The sequence below is a fragment of the Diabrotica virgifera genome, chromosome 9 (assembly GCF_917563875.1).
Source record: "Diabrotica virgifera virgifera chromosome 9, PGI_DIABVI_V3a".
NCBI classification, from domain to species: Eukaryota; Metazoa; Arthropoda; class Insecta; order Coleoptera; family Chrysomelidae; genus Diabrotica; species Diabrotica virgifera.
The window spans coordinates 175,921,116-175,933,254 of NC_065451.1; the positions used below are offsets into that span (position 1 = coordinate 175,921,116).

Genomic DNA, 12,139 nt, shown 5'->3' on the forward strand with positions numbered 1-12,139 from the left:
GCGTTATTATCAGTAACAATTTATCATGAGCATGAAAGGTTCCCTGAAAGACGACAACCTACAACAGCAAGCTTTGAACGATTAAAGGATCAATTTAACCGCCCTGGTTCAGTTACGTATAAAAAACACGAACGTACAAAAAGTACTGTAACACAGGAAAACGAAATGAATGTGTTTCTCTCAGTTACGGAAAATCCACATACAAGTATACAAAATATTTCCAAAGAAAAAGAACAAACTTACTACTCTGTGCAAAAATTCTTAGTGCATTCACAGAATGCATCCTTACCGCATTCAAATGCACCAATAATTAATTCAGAAAGATTTTGAAAAGAAAATATTATTTTGTGAATGGGCCTTAGATAACATCAATCAACAGATAGATTTCTTGGATAATGTACTATTTGGAAATGAAGCTACGTTTCAGAAAAAATGGTTCAGTCATGGCTTACTTAAAATTTGGAAAAATTTAGACATCTAATTAATAATTACTAATAAATTTAGACATAGGGAATGTTATACAAAAATTAAAGTACGGTAATGGTACTTTTCAATAGTGATATAAAATGTAGGCTGTTCCATTTAAAATTACTGAGAAAATAATGTACTTGCGTTTTGACTTACCCTGTATTTGATATAGAGAAAATTAGCAATATCAATCATGTTTGAAAATTTTGACAATAAATTAAAAAATATGGCATCAATAAACCATTGCTGTTTTGCTTATTTTTATTTATACAGGGAGTTGAACTTGTTACGATTTTCTTATAAAATTGGTTATAACTTTGCAAATACCCTGTATAACATAACATACCTTTACATTTTTGTGATGCGACAGTTAAGGAGATTTCAAATATAAAATAAAATAGAGGGTGTTCCATTTAAAAAAACGTAAGTTTGGTCTGCCACTAGGTTATCGAACACCCTGTAACATTCCAACTAATTTTTTAATATTAATCTCAAAGTTGTCTACAATTTTTGTTATTTACTTTTATTGCTATCTATTACTATAGCGGATCTATTGAGCTAAACTAATCAATCACCCTGTATATTTTTGAGTTTTTGGTATCACTCAAGTCAAAATAATGAAATTTTTCATGAAAAGCGTGAAAATCGATATATTTATTATTTTTAAACAAAAAATAAAAAATATCCCGACAGCGTTACCTAAAGAAATGTCTAAAGAAAATCTATGCCTAATTTCAGGTGGATCGGACAGGTAGTTTTTGAGTTACAATGTCCACCGCCTTTGAAAAAGCACTTTTGAGAAAAACGCGGTTGAAGTTTTGACAATTTCCTCTTCGTCTTCTTTTTTTGTCTGTCAAATCGTAAAGTGGTGGACACCGGATAATGTTTTTGAATCGCGGAGTAATCTACAAAAGGTAAGGGGAACAGTTGTTGAACGTTGGAACCGCGGCAAAGTGAGTCGAAGGTAGGAATATTCACATGCTGTATGTCTGGTAATTTTACTCTGATCAATCTGAAATTTTCAGGAGAGTATTCTTGAACTCCTCACGAAGTGTCTAAAGAAAATCTGTGCCTAATTTCAGGTGGATCGGACAAGTAGTTTTTGAGTTACAATGTCCACGCGGTGAAAAAGCCAGTTTTTAGAAAAGCGCGTTTAAAGTTTTCACAACTTTTGTTTTCATTCTCTTTTTTGTCTGTCAAATCGTAAAGTGATGCACACCGGAATATGGTCTTGAATCGCGGAGTAATTTACAAAACAGTTGGTGAACAGTTCTCACTATGCTCAAGTGGGCTGGCGCTAAGCTGCTGTAAAGTGAGTCGAAGGGATATTCAACATGCTGTATTTCCGGTAATTTTGCTCCGACCAATCTGAAATTTTCACAGAATATTCTTGAACTTATGTACTTTCATTTAAAATAATAATAAAAAGGAATCACAAGTTCCCCCTCCCTTTAATGTAAATAAATAATACTTACCTTTGACTTTAAGAGGATTAGTGTCATTTTGTAACAGATCAAAAGCTTTTTCCTTGTATATTTCGATAAAAGATAAAAGGATTTCAACTTCAGAATCGTCGTCATCGTTATATTCAAAAAACTGGTTTAATGTTCTTAAAATAAGACCGACATTTTTTTGGTCTGTTACCTTAAAAGAATAAGAAAATATGTACAATTTAATAAACATGACCCCTAAATGTTTCAACTAGTTTGCGAGTCCATTGACTCGCAAACTAGTTGAATGGAGACCAAGAGCCAATAAACGTAACAGAAAAAGTCTACCAACACGATAGCAAGACGACTTACAAAAGACAACAAAAAACTAGATACAGAAAGCACAAGATAGAAAACTTTGGAGACAAACAGGGGAGGCCTATGTCTAGCAGTGGATCGAGAGAGGCTGATGATGACCGCTAATCATACAGCTAAGTACAGTTACGGTCATTGAATAGTTTACAGGCTTACGTATCTAGGAGCCCATTTTTTTAATTTTTACATCGTTTAAACGCACTTTTTACGTCAAAGTGACGTTGCGAGTGGTGTACCTAGAATAGGTTGATTAGAATTAAAAAACCTAAATATTATACTCGTAAATATATTTTACAAAACTTAACAAAATGGAAAGTATAGAAAGAAGTTTTTTTGACTAAAATAGATTATGGTCTTAATAACGAAAATAAGGAAGTCTGGTTTTAAAATAACCATTTTATTTTACATCTATTTTACATTAAATAATGACAAACGATGATAAATAATAAACAATAATTAATTTTTAGTGGAAGCCCCATTATTGCAATACAACTTTGCAGTCTTCTGTTCATAGATAGATAACACCAATTCCCTCATATTATAGTCACCAAACTCTTCACATGCCTGCTCAATTGCTTCCCATCTTATAAATTCTTACTCGGCCATTGCTATATGACTGAAATACTTTTTCATCGGTAACCCTAGACCAAACCTTCTTCGTGTTAGGCAATTGCTGTTGCTTTTTGCGCATCATTTAAATGCATTCTAGCTATTTTGGAGGAATTTGATAAGTATCGTTTTATTTTATTTTTCAACACTCGCAAAACTTCTGACAAGCACTGACTGTTTAAAATTTTTTGACTTTGACATTTATCAAATCCGTACGACACTGCAATTTTACAGTATTACAATATAAAAATTAAGGTGTAAATTATTCAGTGACCGTAACTGTACATCAATATTTCCCAGGATTCCAATTTTGTAAAAATGTTTGGGATACTTCAAAATTTTCAGTATTTTTGATTGATACTCCTGTAGTCAGCCTGAACTAGTGTTCAGCCAGAAATAATTTAAATTTCAAGTATGACTAAACAAAATCTATAATAGTATTTTTTACTAGCTATCAATTTTTCAGATATAAATTACCTGTATGCATGCCAACGGTGAATATAAAATTGTTACTTGTATGTCAAAAAATGTGCAATAACTACCTCTTAAAACCTTCCAAATTTCATTCGCATATCTCAACCGGTTTTAGAGAAATAAATAAATTGTCAGTTTGTAAGAAAAAGTTCAACATCCTGTATCTCGGAAACGAAGCATTTGCAGACATATGTTTATTAAGCAAATAGCCATTATTTTTTGATGTGGCATTCCCCCTTAAAGTGTGCCACACTTATTTATTTAGAAACACCCTGTATAGGGCTTTTCATTCAGTCATTTGTTTCGAGCTTATGTCATATGTCATATAATCCGTGTATATTTATATTATACACAGATGATACAACTTATGACAGAAGCTCGAAACAAATGACAATTGATGAAAAGCCCTATTGATGAAGAACATCCGAATGAATCAAAAAACAGAATGTTAAGAAAACCTGAGGCTATAGTTGGATTTTAATTTCAGAATTTTATAAATGCTAGAATATTCCACAGGGTGTGGTGAACTTTGAGAAAAAAACACAGTTTGATTGGTATACCTGGTATACAATGACAATGTATCTGTCTAGCAACAATATTATTACAGCGATTGTAAAAAATCACTTAAATCTGACAAAGGTTTAGAAAATTTGAGACATCAAAAATAACCCATTTTATGGGTGGTCCGTTTTCTCTGAAGCGCAGTGTATATTGTACCTAGCAAATTAGCGTTTCTTTGCAAAGACAATGACGCCGACTTTGCAAAGTAACAAGACACTTACTCAACACACACGCTACACATTACTCCCCTGAGTTAGTGATAAGTTATAGTACCTATAAAAAATCATTATGAAATTGACTGGCCAGTTGGTTGTGAAAACCAGTGCCAATAAAACACAAAACACACACATATTGTACCTGTGAATTATTTTAAAAAAACCTGTGAAAATCATTGCTTTAAAAGAAATTTATAAAGTTACAATCATCTAGAAATCACAAGAAGCATATTTAACCACATTATATAATGGATAAATAAATGGGTGCTACTATAGTATGCAGTCTACCCCAAGAATGCAGTCTACCTGTGCATATGGCTCTATTATACAGTGAGCACGTAAAGGTTGGAATAAATTAATTTTTTCATGAATGGGCGATTTTGGAAAAAATCCCGAAACAGGTCAATTTTTATTTTTAAATTACTTACGACTTTTTGGCATATATATCATACTAGTGACGTCACCCATCTGGGCGTGATGACGTCATCTATGATTTTTTTAAATGAGAATAGGGGTCGTGTGATACCTCATTTGAAAGGTAATTCAATTCTCTATTCAGTAATATAAAAATTGACATAATTATTTATACAGGGTGTCCAGAAAAAAATTTTTAATTAATTTTATTGACAAAAAAAAGAATGTATGTACAGTCACAATCACTGAATAGTTTACACCTTTATTTTTATATTGTAATACTGTAAAATCGCAGTGTCGTACTAGTCCATGTGGTGAGACCACTCCCGTCTAAAAAAAATTTCTGATTCGGTTTCTTTGTGGATTCCTATTCAAAAATGTCCCCTTTAAACAAATCAGAAGGGTGCCGGGCGGAATTTTTGGGCAGAAATTGTTTAAACAATTTTTTTAAACAAATACAAAAGATCATGTTTTTTGCTCTGGAACATATATTTTTAGATTTTTTGGGTCAATATAAACAAGAAAGGTATCTTGTAATTTTTCTCAGAAATTGATAGTTTTGGAGTTTAAAATCTGAAAAATGTGAAAATACGCATTTTCGAGGCTTAAAAACTCATATTTAAATTAGTATTTTTGAGGTTGCCAGATACTTAGATTGAAGACTGAACATTCAGCTTCAAGATTCTGAAGAGTGATCGCGTCTAACTTTAATTTATACCGTTGTTTTTTAATTGTTAAATATGCGTGTTTATCCGATATTTTTTGCCGGTGCGGCGCGCTTCATTTCAAAAATCTCCTATTTTCCCCCAAAAAATATTTTTCCTAGATTCTTTGGGACATTCTAAATAAAATAAGTTTCTTGACATTTTTTTCAAAAGTTAATAGTTTTTAAGTTATAAGCGATTTAAAATCCGAAAAACGCATTTTCGGATTTTAAATCGCTTCTAACTTTAAAACTATTAACTTTTGAGAAAAATGTCAAGAAACTTATTTTATTTAGAATGTCCCAAAGAATCTAGAAAAAATATTTTTCGGAGGAAAATAGGAGATTTTTGAAACGGAGCGCGCCGCACCGGCTAAAAAATCGGATAAACACGCATATTTAACAATTAAAAAACAACGGTATAAATTAAAGTTAGACGCGATCACTCTTCAGAATCTGGAAGCTGAATATTTAGTCTTCAATTTAAGTATCTGGCAACCTCAAAAATACTAATTTGAATATGAGTTTTTAAGCCTCGAAAATGCGTATTTTCGCATTTTTCAGATTTTAAATCGCCTATAACTCGAAAACTATCAATTTTTGAGAAAATTTACAAGATACCTTTCTTGTTCAGAATGACCGACAAAACTTAAAAATATATGTTCCGGAGCAAAAAAACGTGACCTTTTGTATTTGTTTAAAAAAATTGTTTAAACAATTTCTGCGCAAAAATTCCGCCCGGCACCCTTCAGATTTTTTTAAAGGGGACATTTTTGAATAGGAATCCACAAAGAAACCGAATCAGAAATTTTTCCAGACGGGAGCGGTCTCACCACATGGACTATACGGATTTACTAAATGTCAAATTGCTTGTCAAAAATTTTAGTGCATTGAAAAATAAAATAAGAAGTTATTAAAAGCATCTGAAATGCCGTTTATATCACGCGCAAAACTAAAAGTAATTGTAACTCTATTTATATAAAAAAATATTTGTATAAAAATTGTAACTCAATTTTATTTAAAAAATGCCTTTCTATACTTTCCATTTTGTTAAATTTTGTAAAATAGATTTATTTTATTTTGATTTTTTAATTTTAATCAACCTATTCTGGGTCTGCCACTGGTAACGTCACTTTGACGTAAAAGGTGCGTTTAAACGAGGTAAAAATTCAAAAAATTGGCCACTGAATATTAAAGGGTGTAAACTATTCAGTGATTGTGACTGTACCTAATTTATTTAATTCAAGAGACATTTTACTTTACTGCTCTCAGAAAACAGAAAAAGTGTTTATTTAAAAAATATTCATTGATTTTCGCTTCAACGAAATGTTCAAACTGTCAAGAGGCACGTGGGTGGCTGCTTTAATATTGAATTTAAGCAAACAACAATATTTATTTGTCAAATAAACATTTTTTCCTGTTTTCTAATAGCAATAAAATGTATTTTGAATTAAACAAATTACACACATTCTTCTTTTTATGTCAATAAATTTAATTAAAAAAATATTTTTTACACCCTGTATAAATAATTATGTTAATGTTTATATTACTGAATAGAGAATTGAATAACCTTTCAAATGATCTATCACACGACCTCTATTCTCATTAAAAAAAAATCATCGATGACGTCATCACGTCCAGATGGGTGACGTCACTAGTATGATATATATGCCAAAAAGTCGTAATTTAAAAATAAAAATTGACCTGTTTCGGGATTTATTTCCGAAATTGCCCATTCATGAAAAAATGAATTTATTCCAACCTTTACGTGCTACTGTAGTGTGTGGTATACTCATTGCAATCTGAAAATTAATGAAGGATTTGTGCAAAACAATGAAATGCAAGAAAACTCTTCTAGAAAAAAAATATTTATTCACTAGTACCTGTACAATGCCTGTACCTAATAAACATTTGGAGGAAAATAAATGTAAAATGAAAAGGGAATAATAATTTAAAAAAAAATACACCACAACTATTTACAAAAAAACTTATATGTAACCTAATTATTTACAAAACAATACAGCATACTTATTCTTAAAGAAAAATTCAAGCACCTTAATTTAAGAGAGAAAGGCAGTCATTGATTTTAACTTAAAAAAGTCATGGAGACACCCTAAACAAGACAAGACTATGGTGTTATTTATACATTGCGCTGGAATAAGTGTTACTCCCCCCTTATTAACTTATTTATTTTTTTACATAAGCAAAATATAGCATCAATGTTTCGAAATTTACGCGATTCCTCTTCAGGTGACAGGCATAACTTTGATTTTTTTAAATGGGAAAGTACATCATGTGACACCTCATTTAAAAGATTTTGAAATATTGATTACAAAAATGTAGAATGCTTTAATCCTACTTAAGAGCGTAGGCGCAAAATTTCGATCGACGTATATTTAAATGCATTCATTTTTTTCAAATCCTGAGAAAACTAATAAGAATTTTTGAAAAATTTAAAAGCAGATACAAGATTACATTAATACGGAGGGCTGAAAGTCCCTTAGAATAAACACAAAATTTCATTTGAATGATATATTTGAAATTAAAAAGCAGACTAAATTTTCTCTTTTTTTCACCCCTGTCACTTATTAAAATAAACTTTATAGAAGTTCTCAGCGGCTTTCGACCCTCGATAATACTATAGTATTTCATTCTGCGTTTAAATTTTTCAAAAATACTTATAGTCTCGGCTGATTATCGGAGAATAGGCCATTTTTGGGAAAAGTTATTTACCAGCAATTTTATTGCTGGAATCGAAGCTTATAATTATATATATTAATAATATAGGTATGCAAAGTCCGCAGATAGTGTGCTACTTTTTTATAAACAAAATGGGGCCCGAAAATCGTGTTTTTTTCAATTATTGCTCTATAACTCCGAAGATTTTAACTTTACAACAAAAACACTCAAATAAAAATTCACCGCAATTAAATTCTGCATAGAGATATGTTTTTGCCGATCTGCTCCGACGAAAATTTTCTTCGGAAAATGCGGGTTTTCCCAACAAAATCTTTAATTTTCAAATAAAGTTTTAGATAAGTAATTATCTACCAATAATTAAATAATTTGGTAACTTAAAAGCCTTCTTGGTTTAGATTATAGTTCCAGAAGCTGGTGAAAATTGAACGAATATTTTAGCAACAATTCAATTGTTAATTAATAATTTACGGTCGCAATAATAACCAAAATAATTATGATACCTATATATAGATGCCTATTTAATATTTTGTCGATAAAATATAAATTTATTTTTTTGCATAATCTTAAAATGTTAAAAAAAAATAATTATAAACAAATTAAGGTTTCTCAGAAAATTTTTATTATATTCTAATTTTAAAAAATAGTTAAAATGCGTATTTCAAATATCTTGAAAATGAAAGCTTTAAAACTTTTTTGCAACCATTTGCAAAAAAGTTATGAAACAGGAAAGTAAACATACGATTACTACGTTGTTTATATATTTTTTTAATTCTTTCAAAGTGAGTTTAAAGTACAAGCTAATTATTTCCAAAAAATATCGATTGTTAGTTTAATGGTTATATTTTAATTAAAGATTATAAATATTTTTTTTTGTAATTTACACGCGCGAAAGTAGACTAATACAGTACTGTAGCTAAAATTTTCACTCGAAGGGACGACCGCCCGCGCGACGTACACTTAATAAATAAAATTATAGTATAGGTATGCTACTTGTCAGTCGCTTCGAGTGAACATTTTAGCTCCGGCTCTGTATCAAGCCTACTTTCGAGCTAAAAATTACAAAAAAAAGTATTTTTAATCTTTGATTAAAATTTAACCGTTGAACTAATATTTGATATTCTTTGTGAGTAATTAGATTGCACCACAGACTCACTTTTAAGCTTTGATACAATTAAAACAAATTATAAACAACGGAGCAATCGTATATTTACTTTGCTGTTTCATAACTTTTTTGCAAATGGTTGGAAAATTTTTTTAAAGCATTCATTTTCAAGACCTTTGAAATACGCACTTTAAGTATTTTTTAAAATTAGAATATAATAAACAATTTCTGAGAAATGTTAATTTGTTTATAACTGTTTTTTTTTAAACATTATGCAAAAAGATTATGCAAAAAAATGAAAAATTTATATTTTGTCGACAAAATATTAAATAGGCATCACATCTGTATAATCTTTCTAAGTTTGATCAATGTCTCATGATTATTTTGGTTGTTATTGCGACTGTAAATTGTTAATTAACAATTGAATTGTTGCTAAAATATTCGTTTAATTTTCACCGGCCTCTGCAGTTATAATGTATACCAAGAGAGCTTTTATTTCACCAAGTTATTTAATTATTGATAAATAACACTAGGGAACAATTTGGAACTCAATTTCTGTCGAGTTAGATTTTTTAGCTGTTTTCTATAGAATTGGGCATGCTGATTTCGAAACTGTTTTTAGTTTTCTTCTATCACGTCACGTTCGTTTTCTATGTGGGTGCTGATGATGACTGAGTGCTGGATATGGTGCGCTGATAACTGCAACTGGTCTAGACTCTTCTGTTCATTTACGTCTGTTATACTGTGGTGAAACGTTGGATGTCGGTTAGCAGTATTTAGTATATCGTTACTGAAGTGTATAGAATGACTTATTGTGTTTGAACTGACACGTTTCCTTATGGCTACTTCTGCTACTACACCTCATAAGTGCGAAAACAGCCCCGATTCGTTTTGCTATATATGTGGCAGTTTTACCATTCTCAGTCAAAAGACAAACATCAGTAGATTTGTCAGACAACCATATTTTACCTATCTTAAAGTGAAACTTGGTGATCAAGATAAGGCATGGGCACCACATAAAGTGGGATATGGGCACTCAATGGGAACCTTAGTTTAAAAAGTTGACGTGATAGATAAAATCTGAGGATATTCTAAGATTCAGACGCCAGAAATTAGTGAAGGACAAGTGTCAGATCTAACTCAACAAAAAATGTGTTCCCCAGTGTAATTACTTGCCCAAAAAATTTATTTGAAAATTCAAGATTTTGTTGGGAAACCCCAGATTTTCCGAGGAAAATTTTCGTCAGAGCAAATCGGGAAAAACATGCTTCTATGTAGAATTAAATTGGAATGAATTTTTATTTGAGTGTTTTTGGGGTAAAGTTAAAATCTTCGGAGTTATAGACCAATAATTGAAAAACACACGAATTGGGGGCACCATTTTGTTAATAAAAAAAGTAGCGCACTATCTGCGGACTTTGCATACCTATATTATTAATATATAGGATCATAATATTCGATTCCAGCAATAAAATTGCTGGTAAATAACCTTTCTTTGTACTTTACTAATTAGACCAGCGTATTATAACTATTTTTTTTTCACAATTTAAAGATTATGCAAAAAAACGAAAAATTTATATTTTGTCGATAAAATATTAAATAAGCATCTCATCTTTATGGTAGGGGAGCCCAAGCGGGGATTTTTGCAGTTACTCGAGCGCGTCAGATTATCATATGGGGAGAAACCTGGTACCCTGTAGATGCACCTCTACCATATATTGGCTCTTAACACAGGGGAGTTCGTTAAGGGGGGCCCGAAAAAAAAATCTATCCTTAAAAAAACTCGAAATTGTCAGATTAAGATAAGGTAAGTTAAGTACATGCAAAAGAGTGTATATTTCAAAAATCTGACGATTTGAGCCGGGCGTAAGGAAATGGGCGAGTCCCAAAATTTCACAAGAAAAAAGCGAATATTTCGCGAAATGATTGACAGATCGAAAAACTAAAAAATATGTGCTCAATATTTTTTAAAAATCTATCGAATGATACCAAACACGTCTTCCCACGGAGAGGGGTGGGGGGTAAATGTAATATTTTAAATACGAATCCCACGATATTTCGCGAAATGAACATCAGATCGAAAAACTGTAAAATACACTTATTCAATATTTTTGAAAAATCTATCGAATGGCACCAAACACGACCCCCCACGGAGGTGGGGTGGGGGGTTACTTTAAAATCTTAAATGGGAACCCTCATTTTTATCGCAGATTTGGATTCCTTACGTAAAAATAAATAACTTTTATTCGAAACATTTTTTCGAATTATGGATGGATGGCGTTATAATCGGAAAAAACGATTGTTGGAAGTGGAAAATTAAATTAAAAAATGGCAAGCGCCCACTAAAATGGAAAACTTTACTTAACTTTTTTTGGTTTTAGGACCTACTCTTCACAACCCAATAGGTCCCCAAAGCGCTCGAGTGACTGCACATTTAGCATACTTTGCTCCCCTACCATTATAATCTTTATAAGTTTGATCAATGTATCATGATTATTTTGGTTATTATTGCGATCGTAAATTGTTAATTAACAATTGAATTGTTGCTAAAATATTCGTTTAATTTTCACCGGCTTCTGGAATTACAATATATACCAAGAAAGCTTTGATGTCACTAAGTTATTTAATTATTGATTAATAATTTCTTACCTAAAACTTTATTTGAAAATTAGAGTTTTTGTTGGGAAAACCCGCATTTTCCCAGCAAAATTTTCGTCGGAGCAAATCGGGAAAAACATATCTCTATGCAGAATTTAATTGCGGTGAATTTTTATTTGGGTGTTTTTGTTGTAAAGTTAAAATCTTCGGAGTTATAGAGCAATAATTGAAAAAAATACGATTTGTCAGCGCCATTTTGTTTATAAAAAAAGTAGCACACTATCTGCGGACTTTGCATACCTATATTATTAATATATAGGATCTTATAATTCGATTCCAGCAATAAAATTGCTGGTAAATAACTTTTCCATGAATTTTGCTAATTAGGCCAGAGTATTATTAGTTTTCTCATGATTTGAAAAAATGAATGCATTTAAAAAGAACTCGATCGAAATTTTGCACCTACGCTCTGAAAAAGGATTAAAGTATT

General features: G+C 31.0%; 1 protein-coding gene across 1 annotated transcript in view; it reads right to left on the reverse strand.

Annotated features, from left to right (window-relative positions):
- LOC126891948 (kinesin-like protein Nod) overlaps window positions 1-12,139 on the reverse strand; it is a 42,810-nt gene that overhangs the window by 21,269 nt on the left and 9,402 nt on the right. The window contains exon 3 of the mRNA XM_050661295.1: window positions 1,944-2,112. Coding sequence (XP_050517252.1) covers window positions 1,944-2,112 — 169 coding nt within the window. The remainder of the gene's footprint in view (window positions 1-1,943; window positions 2,113-12,139) is intronic.